Below are 26,231 nucleotides of genomic sequence, written 5' to 3' on the forward strand. Positions count from 1 at the left end.
CTTTTTTTTCAAAACTTATTTTCAATTTTTAAGCAGTTGTTGAAACACTAAAATAGGGAGAGATTTCAATTTATCCTTTTCCCTTAATTAGAATTTACATGGGTCCTTTGGTGTTGGATATAAAAGTTAGAGATAACACACTAAACTTGTTATTTTTGACGACTTGCATGATGAGTCACGCGTTCAAACCTTAGTTGTAGATAGTTAAGAAAAAAAATGGAGGTCTTACAATATTCCATGTGATGGCTACATGTTGACGAAACGGAGGTCTTACGATATTCCATGTGACGGCTACATGTTGACGAAGTTAGCCTCAATGACTACCTGTAATGAACTAAAATATTGGCAATGCAAACCAATCACGAATGGAAAACCGTACAGACAAAAAAAAAATGAACAGAAAAAAACTGGCGTCCAATATGAAGAAAATATTCTCCCATATAATAGCCTATCAGCTAATAATAGCCTATCCCCTAACCAGTTTTGTCAAATCAATAAATGATGGTAAGAGAAAGAAGAAAGAAAGAAAGAATTTTAACGTCTAGAGACCAAGAATAGCCTATGGGACAGCCTCTCCAATCTGAACCAACTTCTAAAGAACAATCTCAGACAATGCAAGTTGATGATGAGTGCGCCTAACTCTCTCTATATGTTCCTTGCTAAATAATTTATACCATGTGTTATCAGCTAAGATATTGACAAACTTATCCGTGTTGTTTTAAGTGCTTCACACTCCAAAATAAAATGTTTTTCAGTTTCCACCCTTCATGTGTTGGTGCGAGTTGGTTCTAAGTTGAACAATGAAGATTTTAGAGCTCTCCAAGTTGATGTAGAGCATCCTGTCGCCCTATGACAAAATGGGAGCACCCAAATAGAACATGGACACCTGTGGAATGGCAGTCTGACAGCTAGGAAATGTAGAGGCATATTTTTGGTTAATAACTATAGATATTTGTAACCGAAGGAAATGAAGCTTCCAAATAAATATAGGCATGGTGCATTGGAGGAAAGAAGAATCGATGATAAGTATGAATGGTCACCAGAAGAATGCGTAACTGAGGGAAGTGGAAGGAGTAGCAGCTAATAAATTATAAGGACAAAGAGCGTTAGAATAACAGATTTCATTGGCCATGTTGGACATACATTTATTTTACTAGATGTAGATTTCAATTGCCAAAAGTAGAGAGATAGAGGGAGCTTATTCAATTCAAGAAGGAAAGATATTTATGGGTAGCTGCTATTCAATTCAAGAAGAAAAGATATTTTCGGGTAGCTGCTACGTCGAAGGAGGGGGGGAAGAAGGCCATTGTGTGAGTGGCTCTGTAGAAGAGACTTCCCAATTTTGTCTGTGATGGCAGCGAAGGAGTGAGAGGAGGCGTGAGCAAAGGACGAAGCTTCATGCTGTTTGGTGGAGAAATCAGTCTAGGGAAGGAAGATTGAAATGCTACGCAAGAGTTGGGTTTGGTCATTGTGATGCAGCAGATATGAGACCTTGTAATGCATGTAGTGTAGGCAGAGGAGTAGATACATGTGTGAGTGTGCTGGTGGATTAGATTAGAAAGAGCTTTGTAGTGTTGAATAGAAAAGGGGTCGATGAAATGCTACATTTTGTATTCAATGATTTGATGAAATAAAATTTATAGGTTTGTTGAAGGGCTATGTTTTTATTTGTAAACACGAGTCTCTATTTGAATTTGGTTTTGAGATTGTAGGTAGAGGTTGGTTTTCTCACTGCATCACAAGATATATGAGCTCTTATATAGATTTTTTGAAGATGATCATAAGTGGGATTGAACTCATTGATATAGTATTGTTTCTTTCTTCCTAACCCAATACCCCAGATTTTTTTGTAGAACTTATCCATTACGAAGACCTTTATCTCCTTGTTGTTTGTGGGACATGCATTCAAATAGATATTCCATTTTTTCAACCATTTGATGTTTTGTTGCATTCCTTTTACACAATAAGTCATTTACAACAACCTTAGGCTCCTCCCAATTGCTCAGTACTTTTTAAATAACTAATGAGACGCACTGTAGCAATTGCTTCAATAGGGGCAGCTCCCACTTCACTTAACATGATATCATATAGAATTGTACTTTTAATTTTGTGATTAAACGTTTTTGAATTCTCTCTATTTGCTTCCATTGAAAGACAGAGGTACCACTGACCCAAATTTCACATTGATAAAAAACAACTGCAACACCAAAAGCCCAAAAAAAATGCCCCTGACTAGAGGCATACTCTATAGAGTAAGTTAAGGCTGTCCATCCAGCCTTATCCCCAGACTCTCTCGATAATGACTTGATTGGTACTCTTGCATCCGGGAGAGAAAGGACCAAGGGTAAGGACACGGCTGGATTGGTACTTACTTACTCGGCCTGGAGGCTGCTGGCCAGCGATATATGGCTTGGATGTTGCTAGCCATAATGACAAATGGATTATACTAACTATACAATGATTAAGTTGACTATTCAATTGCCAGGCATGGCCAAAAACATGCTACTGGTTCTGTTCGTAGGATATTCTTCTGATGCAGGTGGACAATTTTATGATAATGATGGCAGCGGTGGACAATTTTATGATAATGGTAGGAGATATAATTCAGAAAGTGGATATTATTCAAGTAAGGAACGAACTATTGATTTATTCTGGAAGAATTTATACAGAAAGATTGAGTCTATCTCTAGCTCTAGTGATAAGGTGTCTAATGTTACTATGTATCAGCATGAAGTTATCAAATTATTGCTTCAATCGAAATCAATGAAACAAAATGGTGAATATTTTAGCCATAAAGAGTTGTTTGATTTACAGATACAAATCGAAGATCTTACTATTCACTTTGAAGAGAAGAGCGTGTTTAAAACTTATCCGAGCTTGATCAAACTATTAATTCGTCAAGATATGATTTTTGCTAAGCTCTATCTAAATAATAAGAGTGGCCTATCAGAACAGGATTTAACATATATTAATGGGTTTGGTCCATATACATTGGAGGCTATCATTATTCATGTACTAGGAGCAGTTTACAACTGTGTACAGGATTTATCTGTCATTAGGGTGTCTACTTTGATCCATCAGATTGATTCTACTGTACGAGTTCAAGCTGTTAATATGGGAAGGAAAGCCGTAGGTAAGGACAATGTTAAGTTATCTTCCAACCTAGAGTAGAATACAAGCAAAATTACTAGGGGTCATTATGCTATCGGGGTCGGCTTGGTAGAGTTCTTGCTTGAAAGAGGATTGATTACTTTGAAAACTGGTGCAAACTATACGCGGGTATTACCAGTTTCTAAGATTAAGGGGTATATACTCAATTGTTACGCTATATGCAATTTCGACTTAAGTATCCTCCCAATTAAACTAAATCTTCCCATGGTTTACAAGCCATTACCTTGGAAATCTAAGGTAGATGTACCTTCAACGTTTGCTGATATTGAAGGGGGTTACTTAAGCGGACTCACGGGAGACATCTCTAATAGGTTCCGTCTATTAACTTCTCGTGACTATAGCAATTTCTATATCAAGTTGAATTATCCACAGCGTATGTGTGAGATATTGAATAAACTTCAGTCTCAAGTCTTCGAGATAAACGATAATGTATTGTCGTTCATTATGGACAATCGTAATCTATTAGAAGATGTAGGTATTCTAACGAATAGACATCTGGCGAAGGTTAATCTACATGAGGCTTCTGACCTATTGAGGTTCTGTTACTTCAATGACGAAGTTGTGAAGGAGGTGTGTAGCTATCACATCTTGTTAACGGAATTAGTTTTAAGTGGGTGCAGCGAGCTAGGTATGAAGAATTCATATTAATTCTGGCGAGTGCATATGCAGGCTATAAATTCTATCTGCCAGCCTTCATGGACTTCCATGGTAGAATCTACCGCATAGGTGTATTGCATTTCCACAAGCGGGATTTGGCTAGAAGTTTGATTATATTCTCCTCAGATGCCCAAGCACCAGAACTAACCAAGCATGATGAGATGTCTCTCAGAATTCAATTAGCATGTGCTGCAGCCTTTAAGTATAAGAAATTCTCCTCATTAAATAATGCTTATAGCTGGTATATACAAAACAGGGAACAAATGATTGAATTGGACGAAAGTTTAATTCACTTAGCACTGAAAGCTAGTGATCCATTTCAGTTCATAGCCAAGGTTCTGTCTAACGAGAGAGTTACTAATATCGATAGAATTCATGGTTTGAATAGGGTTCCAGTGACTCAAGATGCATCTGCGAGTGCTTATCAAATCATGAGTTACCTCTTGCTTAATGCTGAAATGGGTAGGCGAACGAATCTTATTCCGTCTCCTGAAAAGGTTATCCAAGATTTGTATTTGTGTTTGACAGATGAACTTCTGGAGTTCTTGCATTCAAGATTGGATAATAATAAGTATGCTATCATAGAATCTTGGTTAACGAGAAAGCTCGTCAAACAACTCATTATGCCATTAATATATGGTAAGACGGTTATAACCATGGCTAGTGATATTTGTGAGGCTTATGGTTCATTGCTCAGGTCGAAGGATTACTATCACATTGCTAAACTTTGCCATGAATTATGGATCAATAAATATCCAAACATTGCCAATTTAATGAAGTTGATTAACCTAATTGGTTGGTTTTGTTCAGTCTTGGATCGACCAGTGCAATATAGTATACCGTACTTCACAATAGTGCAGGATTATATGCGTAGCAATAAAGCTTATATATGGGTTTATGATAGGGTGTGCAAGAAGAGACGGCGGGCTACTATCCGAGTGCCTACGTCGGTTAGGGATAAGCGCAAGACTCAAGTATCTACCCGCGTCAACTTTATTCATCAGAAAGATGCATTTATCGCTATGAAAGTGGTGGAGCAATTGACTTTCAAGAAAGCGCCGGTATACACGCTACATGATAATTTCATAACAACAGCTGTTTCCGCTGCTGTGGTTCCTACAATCTATACCAAAGTGTTTATTGACATGGGTCCTCCACTTCGAGTAATCAATGAATTTATTAGAATGAATCTGATCCTACCCGCCATAGGAGAGTTGTTGAATGAAGCATTCCCTTAAGACTATGATCCTATTCCTGGCGAGTATCTTAGATCTCTTTAATATCTCTGGTACCTAAGGATTTGAGTGATAACGATAAGTCAAAATGGGATCAAAAGATTGATGATACTGTGAGTTGTTACGATAAATATGTATATACTGTTTGCGGTGAAGCTCTGCCAACAGATGCTGGGATGCGGCATGCTGAGAAGTGGAATGAATTTAATTCACTTCTCAAGAGCTGGGAGTCTCTCGGCTATAACTACAACTTGCACTTTTAGAGGATAAAATGAAAATAACCATGAAAAAATCCATGTTCGATGCTTATTTGAACCGTTTAAAGCTGTTAATCGCTTGGGAAAAATGTCGGGATCCATATGTAGGATTGAGAATAGCTGAAGTTGGATTTAAACCACCTTACTTGCAATGCGTTGATTATGAAATGATAGCATTGGCAGTACTGCGGCTGTTAATGAAGTACGCATACAATACTAAGTTTGAGTATGGTAAGTTTACCATAGGTTATGTCATGAAAATACCAACCGGAGCTGTTGCCTATACAATTGGTACTCCTATTTCTTTAAATGATAAAAGCGGGAATGTTGTTCCTAACGTGGATGTATATGCTAAGATCTTGAAACTCTTAATTCAAAAAGCAGACGATTACGATAAAGCACTGCTATCAGGTATATTCATTCGAATTTATCTTAGAGGTATGCAGGATAAAGAGGTACCTCTTAGCTCCGATGAAATGGATGCCATAATTCTGCAATTAATGAATGTCGGCATAGATGGTTGTCGTGAACCACAAGAAGTGGAAGCTATGGATAGGAAGAGTCGTTATCCCAATCATATACCTGCACTCAAACCTACGACTAAGGAAAGGAGGCCTTTCATCGTCGCTGATATGGAGACTGTTCTAATCAATAATGTTCATGTGCCTTACGTTGCGGGTTTCATAGCGCTTAGGTCGGGTGAAGATATCGGGGAGTATTCAGATGATGGCTTTGTTAAATATTTCAGTGAAGATAGCTGCTTCTTTATAGATGAATTTAAAGACAGGAGTGATCATATGTTGTTCATCTTTCTAGAGTATTTAGCAATGGTTACTGCTCAAAATCAGATTCAAACGATTTACTTCCATAACTTCTCACGATTCGATGGTATTCTATTAATGAAATATTATGCTTCTTATCCAGATAAGGGATACACCATCAAACCTCTCATGAGGAACCTTAAGCTTTACGAGTTATCAGTGTATATGGGAAAGAAACGACTATTCCGTCTAAGAGATTCATACACTCTGCTACTTAGTAGTCTGGCTACATTGGCTAAGACTTTATGCCCGCAATTAGGCTCTAAAGGATCCATCCCACATGATGAAGTGCGAGTGTCGAATCTTATGGATCTTAGAGAACAACTCTTGGATTATATGATATAGGATATTCGTCTGTTAGGTGGTGTTATGCTTAAGGCTCAAGATATTTATTGGAATCAGTACAAAGTGGATATTGAGAATTGCTTGACATTGTCAACGCTAGCTATGACAATTTTTCGTACGAACTATTACGATCCTATTAGTTGGCCAATCCATATCCCAAGCAGGAACGAAGATACATTCATTCGGCGTGGGTATTATGGAGACCATGCTGATACGTATAAGCCATATGGTGAAAAATTGTACTACTATGACGTTAACTCATTATACCCATATGTCATGAAATCTTTTCCTATGCCTGGTGGTATGCCTGTATGGCATGCTAATTTGGAAGGCCAGGAATTGTCCAACTTGTATGGATTTATTAAGGCTTATGTAGTGTGTCCTAGTACCATTAAAAGACCATTCTTACCATATAGGGATCATAATGATACTTTACTGTTCCCAACTGGTAAATTCGTAGGCGTGTATTTCAGCGAAGAATTGATTTATGCACGCGACTTAGGTTACAAGATCTTCCCAATAAGGGGCTACTTGTTTGATAAGAAGCCTAGTCCTTTCGACAGTTTTGTGACATCCCTCTTCGGGAGAAGGCAAGAAGCTAAGCTATCCGGTGATGAAGCTATGGCTTATGGCTATAAGATACTCATGAACTCGGTCTACGGTAGATTCAGTATCAATCCCAAAAGTACTATAACAGAGGTATGCAATAGGGACAGATATGACTATTTGACATAGAAGGACAATTTGATCTTTGGGGACAAGCTGAGTGAACAGTACTATATTGTATGCTACGTTAGCAATACCAGTAATGTCGAAGACAAAGACTGGAATCCTCCCAAGATCTTGGCTGTCCAATTGGCAGCTGCAATTATAGCTCATTCTCGTATTCATATGTACAAATACATTTCCAAACCTGACTGCTACTACACGGATAGAGACTCTGCTATTCTGGGAAGCCCTCTTCCAGATGATGATGTCTCTCCCTTCGAATTAGGCAAGTTAAAGATTGAGCACTTTGTCAAGAAAGGTATCTTCTTAGCACCCAAAAGCTATACCCTAATAACTGAAGAAGCTAGTGATATTATCAAACACAAAGGCCCAGCTAAAGACTTAGTCAATGTTGATTGGTTCAAGTCACAATACACTGATCTATCCCGAACTCAACAGATCACTGTCGAATCCAACTTCAGAATCGATTGGCATATTCTAAACATCGCAAAAAAGTCATACCAAATAAACCTCGGTATCAAACTAGGCAGCAAAAGGGAACCTATCTATGATAATAATAATGTTTGGGTAGACACACAACCCAAAGATGTCACTGACTTTGCCAGCCAAGAAAGCGCTATTCTCAGATTCGAATTGATGATCCTTAGAGAGCTGCTAGAAAAGAAAGATCAAGAATATACTCAGAGGCTTGACAAGAAAGATAAAGAATATGCTTGTCTGCAGAAAGAATATGCTAAGAGTATTGCTATGCAGAAAGAATATGCTAAGAGTATTGCTAGTCTGGAGTCAGATCTTGCTAGTCTGGAGTCAGAACTGGCTAAACAGTGTGAATTGATTCAATCGCTGTCTGCGGCGGCTAAGCCACCTACTCAGTCCAAGCACCCTACAACGTAGTCTCCAGCCATGCCTCCAGTAATGCATCCTCCGACCGAACCCAAAACAGTATTAGATCAACCTACTCTGTACATGCAACCTCCTAAGTCGAAGGGGAAGGGTAAGAAGCCGAAGGGTAAGGGTGAGAAGCGGAAGGGGAAGGGTAAGATGTCGTAGGCCAAGAAGCCATAGGTAAATGACACTAGCTAACCTGGCAAGGTACAATAGTAAACACTCCCTTCTGATTATAGATACACACACACTAATTATAGATAGATGCGGAGGTGTTTTACCTTACCGATACCTTCCTTAAATAGTAGGTACTGCCAAACTGACCCCTCATGACAGAGATGTTCCTGGCTATAAATACGGATATCTGACCCTAATTACCCAATAGAGCCTCTGTGTGGGAAAGAGGAATCTCACCCACCAGATACCAACTAGGGAAGACTGATATTGATTGAATGGCAAGGTTGTCAGATTTACCGGAAATGCACCGATTCGAATTGTCCTTCCTTGCCCACCATATACTACTTCGATTGTTCTGTCATATTGCTATCTCCGAATAGCTATTTCCATCGGTGATGCCACTGCAATCGCACGGATAGGATGGTTGAGCCAGAACCATCGATTTCCCTTTCCCCCTCGATATGGTGGGAATCAATGGATAGCCTTGAAGCTGTAACCCGCTATTTGTAGTCAGTTCAATTCTGTCAGTCAGTTCAATTCCTTTCCTCCCACTCTTCTCTCCCGGAATAGGTACTGATCCCTTCCCACCACCAATACCGATTCCTCCCTGTTTTAGGTACTGAAACCTCCCCACCAATCAATACCGATTCCATCCCGTATCTGAGAAAATGCAGAGGTCCAAGAGGTCAGAGTTTTTCTATTTTGGGAAGGAGGCAGAGACAAAGACTTTTACTATTATAGGAAGGAGGAATCAGAGATGGGAAATGGGAATATCTTTAGAGTTCCAAACTTCGGCATCACTCCATCCCATCCACTATAAAGCCACCTCTCGATCCTGGTTATTTCCATCTCGCATCCCACCCGATTTCAGCCACACGACTCTGTTCCCGTTCCATGGCATACTTCATGTCATCCTTAAGAAACTTCCTCTGGAAGAGGAAGAATAACCGGCCTTCCGACTCTGTTCCACGTCTCGTGGTTCCACCCGTTTCACGTCCCGTGGCCCTACCCCCATCCACCAGAAACGAAGGAGTGAGCCCTGGGAATATTTTCCCACCCACTCTCTCCTTTCACCTGTTATATATCCCGCGGATCCCGCCCCGTCCATCCGCAGAATGGTTCAAAGGAGTTTGTTGGGAAACGTTGCGGAGAATGCTACACCAGACCCTCGAACCCGTCGTGGGTGCAAGAAGAAGAATTTTATGCCTTTTATACTCCTGACCATCCCGCAGCACCACCCTATTCTTACAGATCTCCTGACCTGCATCCTCAACTTGTGGATCTGTAAAGAGATACGCATCTTCGCGTACTACAACGATGAGGGGCTCTACAGCCTACGAGTTGCGATCTGCAACTCGAACGCTCTCATTGAAGGGACGGAATCCGAGTTGAAAAATGCGTTTCCTAGAGTCGACATCGATAAGGTGTTCTACAACAAATGGGATCTGCTCCTCGCAGCAGTGGAAAAGTTTCCGGAGCGAAGGACCGAGGTTCTCCATTGGACATGCGCGGGTGGCATCGAACTCTACATTGATCCTGAAAGATTTCTTTAAGAAATCGGAAATGGATTTGTAATAGTTTTATTGGTTCAGATAGTGTCCCGACTTGGGAAGAAGGGACCCTATGTGTCTCGAGTGTGGTAGCTTGTGTGTGCGTGTGCATCCGAAAGGATTGGTAGTGTAGTGTTTTTAGTATCTGGATAGCTTTTGTGTACATCTATTTGCCAATAAATAAAAGGTTTTTTTCCTAAGTATCTCTTCCCATGCTTGGATGGGATGCATAAATAGATAGATTAATAAATAAAGGAATAAAAGGTTATTGAGTTTTCCTCTCCCATGCTCCGATGGATAGGAATAAACGTAATGAATGAATAATATGAATGGATAAAAGGTTATTTGGAACGAATATTGTATACTCACATCGATAAATGAATGAATTGCATCGATAGCCAATTTCCTACTCTCAATAATATAATGACACTGGGCAACTTTTCAAGGGTAGGGGCATTTTTTGGTCAAGGGCATTTTCAGGTCAGGGGCATTTTCAGGGCATTTTCAGATCAGGGCATTTTTTGGGGTAGGCAGGGGGGGTAGGGTTTTTTTTGGGTAGCTACCCAGAAAAATGCCCTACCCCCCTGCCCCTACCCCAAAAAATGCCATACCCCCAGCTACCCAAAAAAATGCCCTACCCCCTGCCCCTACCCCAAAAAATGCCCTACCCCGCTGCCCCTACCCCAAAAAATGCCCTGACCTGAAAATGCCCTGAAAATGCCCCTGACCTGAAAATGCCCCTGACCTAAAAATGCCCCTACCCTTGAAAAGTTGCCCGACGTCATTATATTATTGAGAGTAGGAAATTGGCTATCGATGCAATTCATTCATTTATCGACGTGAGTATACAATATTCGTTCCAAATAACCTTTTGTCCATTCATATTATTCATTCATTACATTTATTCCTATCCATCGGAGCATGGGAGAGGAAAACTCAATAACCTTTTATTCCTTTATTTATTAATCTATCTATTTATGCATCCCATCGAAGCATGGGAAGAGATGCTTAGGAAAAAAACCTTTTATTTATTGACAAATAGATGTACACAAAAACTGTCCAGATACTGAAAACACTACACTACCAATCCTTTTGGATGCACACGCACACACAAGCTACCACACTCGAGACACACAGGGTCCCTTCTTCCCAAGTCGAGACACTATCTGAACCAATAAAACTATTACAAATCCATTTCTGATTTCTTAAAGAAATCTTTCAGGATCAATGCAGAGTTCGATGCCACCGGCGCATGTCCAACGGAGAACCTCGGTCCTTCGCTCCAGAAAATTTTCCATTGTTGCGAGGAGCAGATCCCATTTGTTATAGAACACCCAATCGATGTCGACTCTGGGAAACGCGTTTTTCAACTCGGATTCCGCCCCTTCGATGAGAGCGTTCAAGTTGCAGATCGCAACTCGTAGGTTGCAGAGCCCCTCGTCATTGTAGTACACGAAGACGCATATCTCTTTACAGATCCACAAGTTGCAGATGCGGGTCAGGAGATCTGTAAGAATAGGGTGGTGTTGCGGGATGGTCAGAAGTATAAAAGGCATAAAATTCTTCTTCCTACGCCCACGACGGGTTTGAGGGTCCGGTGCAGCATTCTCCGTAGTGTTTCCCAAAAAACTCCTTTGAACCATTCTGCGGATGGACGGGGCGGGATCCGCGGGATATATAACGAGTGAAACAGAGAGAGTGGGTGGGAAAATATTCCCAGGGGTCACTCCTTCATTTCTGGTGGATGGGGGTAGGGCCACGGGACGTGAAATGGGTGGAACCACGGGACGTGGAACAGAGTTGGAAGGCTGGTTATTCTTCCTCTTCCAGAGGAAGTTTCTTAAGGACGACATGAAGTATGCCATGGAATGGAAACAGAGTCATGTGGCTGAAATCGGGTGGGATGCGAGATGGAAATAACTAGGATCGAGAGGTGGCTTTATAGTGGATGGGATGGAGTGATGCCAAAGTTTGGAACTCTGAAGATATTCCCATTTCCCATCTCTGATTCCTCCTTCCTATAATAGTAAAAGTCTCTGTCTCTTCCTCCTTCCCAAAATAGGAAAACTCTGACCTCCTGGACCTCTACATTTTCTTAGATACGGGATGGAATCGGTATTGATTGGTGGGGAGGTTTCAGTACCTAAAACAGGGAGGAATCGGTATTGGTGGTGGGAAGGGATCAGTACCTATTTCAGGAGGGAAGAGTGGGAGGAAAGGAACTGAATTGACTGACGGAACTGAACTGACTACAAATAGTGGGTTACAGCTTCAAGGCTATCCATTGATTCCCACCATATCGAGGGGGAAAGAGAAATCGACAATTTCGGCTCAACTATCCTATCCGTGAGATTGCAGTGGCATCACCGATGGAAACAGCTATTCAGAGATAGCGATATGACAGAACAATCGAAGTAGTATATGGTGGGCGAGGAAGGACAATTCGAATCGGCGCATTTCTGGTAAATCTGACAACCTTGCCGTTCAATCAATATCAGTCTTCCCTAGTTGGTATCTGGTGGGCGAGATTCCTCTTTCCCACACAGAGGCTCTATCGGGTAATTAGGTTCAGATATCCGTATTTACAGCTAGGAACATCTCTATCATGAGGGGTCAGTCCGGCAGTACCTACTATTTAAGGAAGGTATCGGTAAGGTAAAACACCTCCGCATCTATCTATAATTAGTGTGTGTGCATCTGTAATCGGAAGGGAGTGTTTACTATTGTAGCTTGCCAGGTTAGCTAGTGTCATTTACCTATGGCTTCTTGACCTACTGCATCTTACCCTTCCCCTTCCGCTTCTCACCCTTACCCTTCAGCTTCTTACCCTTCCCCTTCGGCTTAGGAAGTTGCATGTACAGAGTAGGTTGATCTAATACCGTTTTGGGTTCGGTCAGAGGATGCGTTACTGGAGGCATAGCTGGAGATTGCGCTGTAGGGTGCTTGGACTGAGTAGGTGGCTTAGCCGCCGCAGACAGCGATTGAATCAATTCACGCTGTTTAGCCAGTTCTGACTCCAGACTAGCAAGATCTGACTCCAGACTAGCAATACTCTTAGCATTTTCTTTCTGCATAGCAATACTCTTAGCATATTCTTTCTGCAAACAAGCATATTCTTTATCTTTCTTGTCAAGCCTCTCAGTATATTCTTGATCTTTCTTTTCTAGCAGCTCCCTAAGGATCATCAATTCGAATCTGAGAATAGCGCTTTCTTGGCCGACGAAGTCAGTGACATCTTTGGGTTGTGTGTCTACCCAGACATTGTTATTATCATAGATAGGTTCCCTTTTGCTGCCTAGTTTGATACCGAGGTTTATTTGGTATGACTATTTTGCGATGTTTAGAGTATGCCAATCGATTCTGAAGTTGGATTCGACGGTGATCTATTGAGTTCAGGATAGATCAGCGTATTGTGACTCGAACCAATCAACATTGACTAAGTCTTTAGCTGGGCCTTTGTGTTTGATAATATCACCAGCTTCTTCGGTTATTAGGGTATAACTTTTGGGTGCTAAGAAGATACCTTTCTTGACAAAGTGCTCAATCTTTAACTTGCCTAATTCGAAGGGAGAGACATCATCATCTGGAAGAGGGCTTCCTAGAATAGTAGAGTCTGTATCCGTGTAGTAGCAATCGGGTCTGGAAATGTATTTGTACATATGAATACGAGAATGAGCTATAATTGCAGCTGCCAATTGGACAGCTGAGATCTTGGAAGGATTCCAGTTTTTGTCTTCGACATTACTGGTATTGCTGACGTAGCATACGATATAGTACTGCTTGCTCAGCTTGTCCCCAAAGATCAAATTGTCCTTATGTGTCAAATAGTCATATATGTCCCTATTGCATACCTCTGTTATAGTACTTTTGGGATTGATACTGAATCTACCGTAGAGCGAGTTCATGAGTATCTTATAGCCATAAGCCATAGCTTCATCACCGGATAGCTTAGCTTCTTACCTTCTCTCGAAGATGGATGTCACAAAGCTGCCGAAAGGCCTAGGCTTCTTATCAAACAAGTAGCCCCTTATTGGGAAGATCTTGTAACCTAAGTCGCGTGCATAAATCAATTCTTCGCTGAAATACGCGCCTACGAATTTACCAGTTGGGAACAGTAAAGTATCATTATGATCCCTATATGGTAAGAATGGTCTTTTAATGGTACTAGGACACACTACATAAGCCTCAATAAATCCATACAAGTTGGACAATTCCTGGCCTTCCAAATTAGCATGCCATACAGGCGTACCACCAGGCATAGGACAAGATTTCATGACATATGGGTATAATGAGTTAACATCATAGTAGTACAAATTTTCACCATATGGCTTATACGTATCAGCATGGCGTCCATAATACCCACAGCGAATGAATGTATCTTCGTTCCTGCTTGGGATATGGATTGGCCAACTAATAGGATTGTAATAGTTCGTACGAAAAATTGTCATAGCTAGCGTTGGGAATGTCAAGCAATTCTCAATATCCACTTTGTACTGATTCCAATAAATATCTTGAGCCTTAAGCATAACACCACCTAACAGGCGAATATCCTGTATCATATAATCCAAGAGTTGTTCTCTAAGATCCATAAGATTCGACACTCGCACTTCATCATGTGGGATGGATCCTTTAGAGCCTAATTGCGGGCATAAAGTCTTAGCCAATGTAGCCAGACTACTAGGTAGCAGAGCGTATGAATCTCTTAGACGGAACAATCGTTTCCTTCCCTTATACACTGATAACTCGTAAAGCTTAAGGTTCCTCGTGAGAGGTTTGATGTTGTATCCCTTATCCGGACGAGAAGCATAATATTTCATTAATAGAATACCATCAAATCGTGAGAAGTTATGGAAGTAAATCGTTTGAATCTGATTTTGAGCAGTAACCATTGCTAAATGCTCTAGAAAGCTGAACAACATATGATCACTCCTGTCTTTAAATTCATCTATAAAGAAGCAGCTATCTTCACTAAAATATTTAACAAAGCCATCATCCGAATACTCCCCGATATCTTCACCCGGCCTAAGCGCTATGAAACCCGTAGCGTAAGGCACATGAACATTATTGATCAGAATAGTCTCCATATCAGCGACGATGAAAGGCCTCCTTTCCTTAGTTGTAGGTTTGAGTGCAGGTATATGATTGGGATAACGACTCTTCCTACCCATAGCTTCCACTTCTTGTGGTTCACCACAGCCATCTATGCCGACATTCATTAATTGCAGAATTATGGCATCCATTTCATCGGAGCTAAGAGGTAACTCTTTATCCCGCATACCTCTAAGATAAATTCGAATGAATATACCTGATAGCAGTGCTTTATCGTAATCCTCTATTTTTTGAATTAAGAGTTTCAAGATCTTAGCATATACATCCATGTTAGGAACAACTCAGTATTGTATGCGTACTTCATTAACAGCCGCAGTACTGCCAATGCTATCATTTCATAATCAGCGCATTGCAAGTAAGGTGGTTTAAATCCAACTTCAGCTATTCTCAATCCTACATATGGATCCCGGCATTTTTCCCAAGCGATTAACAGCTTTAAACGGTTCAAATAAGCATCGAACATGGATTTTTTCATGGTTATTTTCATTTTATCCTCTAAAAGTGCAAGCTGTAGTTACAGCCGAGAGACTCCCAGCTCTTGAGAAGTGAATTAAATTCATTCCACTTCTCAGCATGCCACATCCCAGCATCTGTTGGCAGAGCTTCACCACAAATATTATATACATATTTATCGTAACAACTCATAGTATCATCAATCTTTTGATCCCATTTTGACTTATCGTTGTCACTCAAATCCTTAGGTACCAGAGATATTAAAAGAGATCTAAGATACTCGCCAGGAATAGGATCATAGTCCCAAGGGAATGCTTCATTCAACAACTCTCCTATGGCGGGTAGGATCAGATTCATTCTAATAAATTCATTGATTACTCGAAGTGGAGGACCCATGTCAATAAACACTTTGGTATAGATTGTAGGAACCACAGCAGCGGAAACAGTTGTTGTTATGAAATTATCGTGTACCGTGTACACCGGCGCTTTCCTGAAAGTCAATTGCTCCACCACTTTCATAGCGATAAATGCATCTTTCTAATGAATAAAGTTGACGCAGGTAGATACTTGAGTCTTGCGCTTATCCCTAACCGACGTAGGCACTCGGATAGTAGCCCGCCGTCTCTTCTTGCACACCCTATCATAAACCCATATATAAGCTTTATTGCTACGCATATAATCCTGCACTGTTGTGAAGTACGGTATACTATATTGCACTGGTTGATCCAAGACTGAACAAAACCAACCAATTAGGTTAATCAACTTCATTAAATTGGCAATGTCTGGATATTTATTGATCCAAAATTCATGGCAAAGTTTAGCGATGTGATAGTAATCCTTCGACCTGAGCAATGAACCATAAGCCTCACAAATATCACTAGCCATGGTTATAGCCGTCTTACCATATAGTAATGGCATAAAGAGTTGTTTGATGAGCTTTCTTGTTAACCGAGATTCTATGATAGCATACTTATTATTATCCAATCTTGAATGCAAGAACTCCAAAAGTTCATCTGTCAAACACAAATACAAATCTTGGATAACCTTTTCAGGAGACGGAATAAGATTTGTTCGCTTACCCATTTCAGCGTTAAGCAAGAGGTAACTCATGATTTGATAAGCACTCGCAGATGCATCTTGAGTCACTGGAACCCTATTCAAACCACGAATTCTATCGATATCAGTAACTCTCTCGTTAGACAGAACCTTGGCTATGAACTGAAATGGATCACTAGCTTTCAGTGCTAAGTGAATTAAACTTTCGTCTGATTCAATCATTTGTTCCCTGTTTTGTATATACCAGCTATAAGCATTATTTAACAAGGAGAATTTCTTATACTTAAAGGCTGCAGCACATGCTAATTGAATTTCGAGAGACATCTCATCACGCTTGGTTAGTTCTGGTGCTTTAGCATCTGAGGATAATATAATCAAACTTCTGGCCAAATCCCGCTCGTGGAAATGCAATACACCTACGCGGTAGATTCTACCATGGAAGTCCATGAAGGCTGGCAGATAGAATTTATAGCCTGCATATGCACTCGCTAGAATTAATACGAATTCTCCATACCTAGCTCGCTGCACTCGCTTAACTAATTCTGTTAACAAGACGTGACAGCTACACACCTCCTTCACAACTTCGTCATTGAAGTAACAGAACCTCAATATGTCAGAAGCCTCATGTAGATTAACCTTCGCCAGACATCTATTCGTAAGAATACCTACATCTTGTAATAGAATACGATTGTCCATAATGAACGACAATACATTATCGTTTATCTCGAAGACTTGAGACTGAAGTTTATTCAATATCTCACACATACGCTGTGGATAATTCAACTTGATATAGAAATTGCTATAGTCACGAGAAGTTAATAGACGGAACCTATTAGAGATGTCTCCCGTGAGTCCGCTTAAGTAACCCCCTTCAATATCAACAAACGTTGAAGGTACATCTACCTTAGATTTCCAAGGTAACGACTCTAAACGATGGGAAGATTTAGTTTAATTGGGAGGATACTTAAGTCGAAATTGCATATAGCGTAACAATTGAGTATATACCCCTTAATCTTAGAAACTGGTAATACCCGCGTATAGCTTGCACCAGTTTTCAAAGTAATCAATCCTCTTTCAAGCAAGAACTCTACCAAGCCGACCCCGATAGCATAATGACCCCTAGTAATTTTGCTTGTATTCTGCTCTAGGTTGGAAGATAACTTAACATTGTCCTTACCTGCGGCTTTCCTTCCCATATTAACAGCTTGAACTCATACAATAAAATCAATTTCTGATGGATCAAAGTAGACACCCTAACGACGGATAAATCCTGTACACAGTTGTAAACTGATCCTAGTACATGAATAATGATAGCCTCCAGTGTATATGGACCAAACCCATTAATATATGTTAAATCCTGTTCTGATAGGCCGCTCTTATTATTTAGATAGAGCTTAGCAGAAATCATATCTTGACGAATTAATAGTTTGATCAAGCTCGGATAAGTTTTAAACACACTCTTCTCTTCAAAGTGAATAGTAAGATCTTCGATTTGTATCTGTAAATCAAACAACTCTTTATGGCTAAAATATTCACCGTTCTGTTTCATTGATTTCGATTGAAGCAATAATTTGATAACTTCATGCTGATACATAGTAGCATTAGACACCTTATCACTAGAGCTAGGGATAGACTCAATCTTTCTGTATAAATTCTTCCAGAATAAATCAATAGTTCGTTCCTTACTTGAATAATTTGCACTTTCTGAATTATATCTCCTACCATTATCATAAAATTGTCCACCGCTGCCACCATTATCATAAAATTGTCCACCTGCATCAGAAGAATATCCTACGAACAGAACCAGTAGCATGTTTTTGGCCATGCCTGGCCACATATTTACTGCCATGCCTGGCAATTGAATAGTCAACTTAATCATTGTATAGTTAGTATAATCCATTTGTCATTATGGCTAGCATCATCCAAGCCATATATCGCTGGCCAGCAGCGTCCAGGCCGAGTAAGTAAGTACCAATCCAGCCGTGTCCTTACCCTTGGTCCTAAAAATGCCCCTGACCAGAGGCATACTCTATAGAGTAAGTTAAGGCTGTCCATCCGGCCTTATCCCCGGACTCTCTCGACAATGACTTGACTGGTACTCTTGCATCCGGGAGAGAAAGGACCAACACGAGAGGAGAGGTTAGTTGTATAATTTCCCTTGTGTACATGCAATATACGTCTATTGCAGTGCACTCCAAACTCTTTGGATTGAATCTATACCTTTCAGGTTTGGAAATTTGCTCTAAGGAGTTTGGGGGAACGGGAGTTATACCCGTCAAATTAAAACAGAATCGATAATAGACAACCTTTTTGGCTTTTGCAGATCAAATGTTGCCACCAAATTCTTATGTATTCAAAGCACAGAAAGCTCCGCCGTTCAAACCAGCAGTCGTATGTATATACAATGGTTAGAACTTTCGGAATCATCAATACCAACATACGAAATCCAAAGAAACCATACGAAATCCAAAGAAACCAGGAAATGGCCAGGGAAAGGTTTTGCTCATCAGGAGAGCTGAAGCATTTGTTTCTGTTCCTCCTCCTGGTAACTATCATAACCATACTTATTTATAGAGTGTTTGAATTTAGAAATCCCGCGGTTCTACTGTCTAATGGTGATAGTTTTATCAGCTCACCTCTGCCCAGGATAAAATCCCACAATAACTCCATGCTTGAAGTTGGATGTAGTTGTTCTTTAATGGCTGTGTCGCTGTTACTAGGTTTTGTCATATTTCTTAGCTAGCATTTTCTCTCGGGTTGAAGAGTATTTGGATTACAGTTTCACTTAAGGACTAGATATATGACGAAATTCCTTGGCGGGATTTTGGTGAATAGCTTGTCTACAAGTTTGAAACCTGGATTTTGTCATACAGGCATGTCCCAGTTATTACATAATTGTATTGGTTTTTTGATATATTTCTCAAATTGTTAAATTCATGTTTTTGTGTTGCTGTTAATCCGCGTTCACTCCGACCTCTGCCGGTAAAATGGAACTCATAATTTCTTTACATGTGCACTGGCACATTTTTTATAGACTTGCTATAGTATGAAGACACCAGGAATTGGTAAGAAAGGAACTCATGATTTCATACTGGTGTATATGAATCCTCAAAGGAAAGACCAAACTTGGATTTTCAGCAAGGAACCTCCATCCCATGTATTTTATTCAAATGACTTAAGAAGAGAACTCATAGCTCTGTACGTGTGGATATTAGTCCTCAACCAAAAGAACAAACTGGGATAGTTAACGTAGAAAAATCAAAGAAGAAAACTAATTTTTGGATTGACATTGTCAATTTCATTCAAACTCCCAAGGACATATAGTTTTCTTTGGGTGTTATTTTAGGAGTATCTTTCGGGATATTCAAGGAATTTTCTATTTGGTTCATTCTGTTTGCCATGTGGTATGTCCTAGTGAATCTTTTGAACCAACAGCCTCTTTGGCAGGGAACACTCTGTTGCTGGGTGCACAGAGGTGAAAACTGTTGGAAATGTATTGTTTGAAGGGATGGGGTCATCTCTGGATCATTGGGATCTTCTGGCCTCCGATAACTGCATCCCAGCAGAGTTTGTTCCTGAAATGGGTCATCACCATGGCTTACTGGAGAAATCAGATCAGAATTTTCTTATGACTGCCTATGAATGCTGGCTTTGCTCTAATTGGGCTTGTATAAGTCATGTATATCCACTCTAAAATTGCGGATCAACTTTCAGAGGCTCCTCACAGTCTCTACTAGTTCGTTGGGTGGTAATAGTTGTGGAAAAGTTTTCTAGTTCTTCATTAGTGTCTCACTTATGACCATGACAGTCCACATGCTCACACTTTTTCTCACTTGTTCAATGTTGATGTTCTGAGCATTCTGAAGAGTTATTAACATATTTACAGAAAAATGATCTCAAGAGTAATTTGTTTGATTTTTGATAATGCTTCAATATTCTTTACCTATTATGAGTTGGCAGCTTGTTACAGTGCATATCTTCATGCTTGAGGTTTCTGGAATGCTTTGGAGAGCCATTTTTGTTGCTTATGACTGAAAATTGGCGAGGATTTGGAAAATTGATTGTTCTGATAACAGGAACTTGCTTCAATGATGTTTGTATGGAAAAGTATGTCTCCTACAAAATGAAGGCTTTACTCCTTCTGTATGTGCCCTGGCCCTAATGATGTGCCCTGTTCATCAAGCTCCAATATCTCCGAGTTAGTGAGGTGCCCGTGTATTTGGAAATCATGAGCCTTTTTCAAGTAAAAGGTTTGGGTGGTTGATTCTCCACTATAGTTGTGCAGTCAAGACAGCTTCAAAACTTGTGGTTCCGGTTCTCTATGTAGATATTTTGGTAGAGAAGTAATTGTTGTTCATGGCATTTGGAGATGCTCTACAGTCAAGACCTGCATGGCTTCAAGCTGAAGTTCCTCTATGCCCAACGCTTCCCTTTGTTGGAGAGGATCTTTCCTTGGTAACACTTAAATGATAAGGGAAAGCTGAAAATATTTATGGCATACAGTTTGGTTGAATGCTATTGAAACTTCAGGTGACCAAGGTGGAAGTCTACAATTTATGAGGATTCTTCCTCTTCAGGATTTCATCTTAGGAGAGTTGGGATTTTGAAGCAGATTTGGTTTTAGAAGTGTTTTGTAAAGATGTCAAGTCAATGGTTTTAGAAGTGTTTTGTAAAGATGTCAAGTCAATGCCTTTTGGGTATAAATTATAAAAGGCGTAGATAGTTTGGCTAGATTTTTTAGGGAGAGCGTTTTCCTTGTAATCTTGCTATTAGATTGATATGACTCTTTTGTTCTCTGAAGTAATAAAAGATCCATTATAAATTTATAACAACGAAAAATTATAACACCTTTGGGACTGAGTCAAAATAGGATCATCATGATTAGAAGTAGCTAGTTGTGTGACCTTAAGGCAATAATGGGTGAATACTAAATATGGATTTAGCCACATTTGACTCTAGTGAGGATGCCATGAGGTGGCTATTAGTTGACCTCTATATGGCTCAATGATGAATTCAGAGTCCTCTATTGTTGCATGCAAGTTTGATGGTCAGTGGGTCACCTAGTAAAAAATCCTCAATTTTATGCGAATTGTGTGAAGAAGCTAAAAGCATTCGTCAGCTTAATATGAACAATTGCAATTCTTCTTTCCCTCATTTATGCCATTTAAATAAAGTATAAACAATAGAGGTACCCATTTTGAGCTTGTAAAGACCCCACATTTTACCATCTAGGGTGTTTAGTGCCCCATGAAATAGCCTATGAGCACATTAAACAGTGACCAAACTTTAGGGACATGCCTGAATGTGAGTTTGTGCATCCCTTTGGCATCACCTTGACTTTTCCTTGAGATCCGTGCCAAAGGCTTGTGTTCGACAGTCCATGCAGGTTGTTATCTGACTCTTGTACGAGAGATTAGAAGTTTGCATTGCTAAGTGATTATTTTAAGGGGAAGACACCTAATTATGTATCAAGTTCAAATAATTGAGTGAGTTAACTCATGCAATGATTCTACACCAATCTATCCAATTGACCAAGATAATTGATGTGCACTTTTGGTTCGATATCATGCAACCATTTAATCTATAGTTCTTCTTGTCCTCAACTCCTCAATAGTAAAATAGGAGGTGACCTTGTAATAGCCTCTATTTATTTAAAAAGGTTATACAGTAATACTTATATTTTGAAATTTCTAATTTAACAATTCCAAAATTTTCTAATAGTAATAATACTTTACTTGTTCACGTATCATCAAGTGGTCTATTGTTCTTATTGTCATATTAAGCTGGTCAAAATCATTTTTGCCATAATGAAAACTTAAAGGAGCAGTTGCTTGAAAGAGTGACTGTACCTCGGGTGTGTGAGTATAGTTGGGTCCCATATCCCGTAACAAATTACCGAGTCATTCATTTGTGTGAGTGCTGTGCCACTTGACAAGAAAAGGGCATTATCATTGCCTCTCATCTTCTCTGGCCTTCCAGATAGATGGCTGTGCCTTTCTCTGGCCTTCCAGATAGATGGCTGTGCCTTTCTTCTTGCAGTAAGGTATAAAGCTTTTTCCAATTTTGGGCTCCCTTTCCAAACACCAAACAGAAGTCCAGTGATTCATTCATTCCTTAGTGCACACTGGAATATGGAGATTCTTTCTCAAAAGATTGGCGGATCTGTGGTGCTTTGATGAGGGAGTAAGAGCTATTATGCTTCTTATTTGGAGTAAATTTATCTGCTAGGAAAGGTTCATTATGTACTTTATGTCATTAAAAGGGTCCACTATAAGTTGTATTTGTTTTTGCACATGTGAGATGTATTTAATTCTTTTAAATTGATCAATTATAAAAATGTACAAATATATTTTACTACGGACCTAGACATGCAATTATTTCAATTTGAAACCGAGGATGTGATTGGGAAAACAGATTGAAATTGTCATGCAAAACTTTCCCCCATGCCATGTGATGAATTTAGGGGAGATTTCAGATGTTGGAAGTTTTTTCAGGGCCTTCTAGGATTGGAAGTTTTTGTCCAAATATCGGTAACTGTTCTCCTCTATTTTTGTGTAATTTTAAATTTTGTTTGTTATTTTTTCTATAGTGTTAATGATATGCAACTTTTGACAGAATAGAACTCAATGTTGCCCATTAGAGTGTGTGGTAATTTCCTGTTTTACAAAATCTGATTTTCAGTTTGTTGAATGGAATTTAAATATATTCAGTGAGTCATTTGAAGCTTCATCTCATGTTTCAATTTTCTCTCTCTCTTTTATCCCGATGCTACAGTTTGAATGATGAAGCTTTGAATTAGTTGCATGCTCCTGCTTTACACTTTTTTGAATTATTGATGTGGTCCTCTATTTTTTTTGGTTAACGCAAGGCTTCTTCTTTTTTCCCATTCTCCTTCCTTTCCCCGCTCTTCCCTTTTATCTTCTTGCTCCTCTTTTAGGTAAAAAATACACAAAATACAATCTCCTCCTCCTGATCCCACATTATACTAGGGTGCTATATACTATTATTGAATTTGCTGCTGTTCATTGGGTGATTCACTCAAAGTTTGCAAAGGATTAAGGCAACAAATTCAAATGTTAACAATCACTAGGAGCATCCCACCATTAATGAGGCTGCACTCAAGAATCCTTGGCGTTGTGTTTACCAATAAGTAAATAAGGTCAAGTATTCTAATTGGGCTTCCAACAAGACATAGTTTTAAGTTAGACGCTTATTTATCTGAGGTTCTTGAGCATTCAAGGTTATTGACTATTTAATAATTTATATATATGCTGCAATGAATAGTTATTTACTTTGTTGCTTGAGCCCAACTTGTAAACCGGGAACGCTGAAACCTGCCCTTGCTATTATAAATAAATAGACTAATGTTGATACACTTTCCCTATTCACAAAATTGACCCCAGCCACACAAAAGAACTGTTTGTGTTGTCAATATTAGTTGATAGTCCATTGTGGCTGCTGAAATGTAACTCATGGAGAGTGAATCTTCTCCATAGGGACAACCGTGTGCATGAGCTTATAATTTTACTACTTTGTATTGATTAATATTTTAAGTTTTTAAATAAATGTTAGTTTTCATATTTATAAATTATTATTCATAATAATATTTCAAGTATTTAATAATAAATTGTTAAGTTTTATGGTAAAAAAATAATTGAAAAGATTTTATAATAAAGTTATTTTTATTAAATTTTATGATTAATTTAAAATGATTTATATTTAATTTTAATTAATGTTGACATGTTTATTAGATTTTAGTAAGTTTTTAATAAAAAAAGTTTTTTATAATATTTGAACTTGATCATGACTCAATGAATTTGTTCCAAATATTTTCTTCACTGAACATGAATACAAAATTGCATTTTGTGACATAATTTGACATACATACTCTGAAATGAATTTGTCTGCTACTAACTTCACATGATCCGAACCAGTCTGGAAGCCTCCTTCAACTGAGGCCACTGTGACAAGCGCTCCAGTCATGCTGAAAACATTGATCAAAATTAAAATCTCAGCTCCTTAACGGATGAATGATTGCCTGAATATTTCTTGCGCTTGGAATACTATACTTAAAGAGAGCTGCTTCCCTGTCCCCATTTTTTGACAGCTCTGGCCAAATAGCCAATCAATGTTCAGAAAAAGAAAGGTATCCACCTTCCCACTCAAGTGCATACCTCTCATAAAGTATACAATATTGTGGGAAAGAATTGAACATAGGACAAAGCTTCCCAGAAGAGCCAGACATCTGCAACCTAAGGGCATTTGAAAAACTTATGAAAACATAGTCTGCCAGCTAAATAAGCACATTTGAATACAAAAAATGATTTTTAAATAGAGTGCAAAAAATACACTATACAAACTAGTCAAACCCTAGAGCATGGTTGGCATGATTCCAATTTCAAAGCACTCAAGTGCATCTATGAATTTTTCATTTGTTAAATTCCCTTGTTTAACTTAATTACGTCTTTGCATACCCTGCTGGTAATGCAATTAGTTTGCCAAACATCTTGAATAATGTGAAGAATCACAATACCCTTTTTGAGTGAACAAGACTTTGTGACACGGTTGTCGTATCTTCTAGCAACCTTGTATCTCTTTTAAAAATAACATTATAATATGACAAAATAAGTTGCCTCCTTATAAAGAAGCATCCCCTAGCAGATGATACAATTGCCTAGCAAACTATACCCTGAAAAACCTACCGAATTTGATATAATCAGGCATTTGGTGAAAAGTATGCTGATATCATCAGGTGTCTTGATGAAGATCAGTATTGTGGATGACTGCTAATCATGAAGGTTGCTGTCATTCTCCTGTTTTAAAATGACTGAATTTCCAAATGTTTTTCTCAAAACCTTCAGCTGTTGATAGGCATGCACCTCTATATGTGTTTTGAAGCTTTTTACAAACTTAGTTGGCCTTCTTTTACAGGAGCACACACACGTGTATGAAACCTCCTTTCAAAAGTGAAAATCATTCTGCTACTGTCAAGTATCTGTCTCATAATGCAATTTTGGACTTACTGTTTGGAATTGTTTTTTCTTCAATCTGGTATGCACCAGTACATACAAACGCTTTTTAAATTTACCGACTATTTTCCCTTGGCGTGCACTTGTCTGTGCAAATCTGTCTTCAATTTGGATATTAAATTTCTTTCATTGAGGTGTGCACCTAACAGTACAATTTTCTACAAAATTGTTGGTGACTTTTTCCTTCCCCAGGTGTGTGTTTGTCAATTTGAAACTGAATATCCTTTACAGAGGTGTGTACTTGACTATGTGAAATCAATTTTTATCTTTAAAAGGATATTCCTTCAGTTAGGGGTGCACTTAAATACACAAAAACTGATTTTGGATTTCACTTTGCTAGTCCCTTATTTAGCATGCACCTATGAATGTAGTTTTGATTTTGAAATTCAAGACGCTGTTCAGCCACATAACAACACAAATCTGACTTTTGAGAAACCACTTTAAACCTTCTCAATGGCTTCGACTGCACATTTTTTCTCTTACCCCACGCGGATTAATTTCTGTTTTTTTTCTCTCTTGAGTTCCAGCGATTTCTCTCTCTCCCAATTCTTGGTCTTTTTTTATCGAGGGTTTATTTGAGGGAAACATAGTGGTCTGAGAGTTCTTCCCACTTTAGCGTGCATTTTTCGACAATGGTCTTGTGGATTTCTAAAACTGTAAATGTTTCTTCCAGCCGTTACTTCGTTGCTGCCATTGAATCCCGCATGCTAGTGTTGAAACCCTAACGCAGTACTGCTAAAACCCTAGCTGTTGTGTT

At 39.1% G+C, this 26,231-nt stretch overlaps 3 protein-coding genes and 2 pseudogenes across 3 annotated transcripts; 3 read left to right on the top strand and 2 right to left on the bottom strand.

Annotated features, from left to right (window-relative positions):
* Positions 1-2,487: 2,487 nt before the first annotated feature.
* On the top strand, positions 2,488-5,326 carry LOC131858581 (probable DNA-directed RNA polymerase; annotated as a pseudogene).
* Positions 5,327-5,346: 20 nt separating this feature from the next.
* Positions 5,347-6,486, top strand: LOC131858582 (DNA polymerase-like). The gene has a single exon (XM_059211870.1). The coding sequence runs from the start codon at positions 5,347-5,349 to the stop codon at positions 6,484-6,486; it is 1,140 nt and encodes a 379-aa protein (XP_059067853.1).
* A 102-nt stretch (positions 6,487-6,588) lies between these two features.
* On the top strand, positions 6,589-8,109 carry LOC131858583 (DNA polymerase-like). Its single transcript, XM_059211871.1, has 2 exons — positions 6,589-7,185; positions 7,261-8,109. Exons 1-2 carry the CDS (start codon positions 6,589-6,591, stop codon positions 8,107-8,109), a joined length of 1,446 nt encoding a protein of 481 aa, XP_059067854.1.
* A 5,674-nt stretch (positions 8,110-13,783) lies between these two features.
* LOC131858585 (DNA polymerase-like) lies at positions 13,784-15,205 on the bottom strand. The gene has a single exon (XM_059211872.1). It carries the CDS (start codon positions 15,203-15,205, stop codon positions 13,784-13,786), a length of 1,422 nt encoding a protein of 473 aa, XP_059067855.1.
* Positions 15,206-15,431: 226 nt separating this feature from the next.
* LOC131858586 (probable DNA-directed RNA polymerase) lies at positions 15,432-18,324 on the bottom strand (annotated as a pseudogene).
* Between the last annotated feature and the right edge of the window lie 7,907 nt (positions 18,325-26,231).

The sequence above is a fragment of the Cryptomeria japonica genome, chromosome 9, assembly GCF_030272615.1.
Source record: "Cryptomeria japonica chromosome 9, Sugi_1.0, whole genome shotgun sequence".
NCBI classification, from domain to species: Eukaryota; Viridiplantae; Streptophyta; class Pinopsida; order Cupressales; family Cupressaceae; genus Cryptomeria; species Cryptomeria japonica.

What these genes read in the sequence shown, in the direction of transcription:
- LOC131858582 (XM_059211870.1), top strand. Translation starts at nt 5,347, where the DNA reads ATGAAAAAATCCATGTTCGATGCTTATTTGAACCGTTTAAAGCTGTTA.
- LOC131858583 (XM_059211871.1), top strand. Translation starts at nt 6,589, where the DNA reads ATGACAATTTTTCGTACGAACTATTACGATCCTATTAGTTGGCCAATC. An exon ending in CCAAAAGTACTATAACAGAG is followed by an intron (nt 7,186 to 7,260) that starts GTATGCAATAGG and finishes CTGAGTGAACAG; the next exon opens with TACTATATTGTATGCTACGT.
- LOC131858585 (XM_059211872.1), bottom strand. Translation starts at nt 15,205, where the DNA reads ATGGATGTATATGCTAAGATCTTGAAACTCTTAATTCAAAAAATAGAG.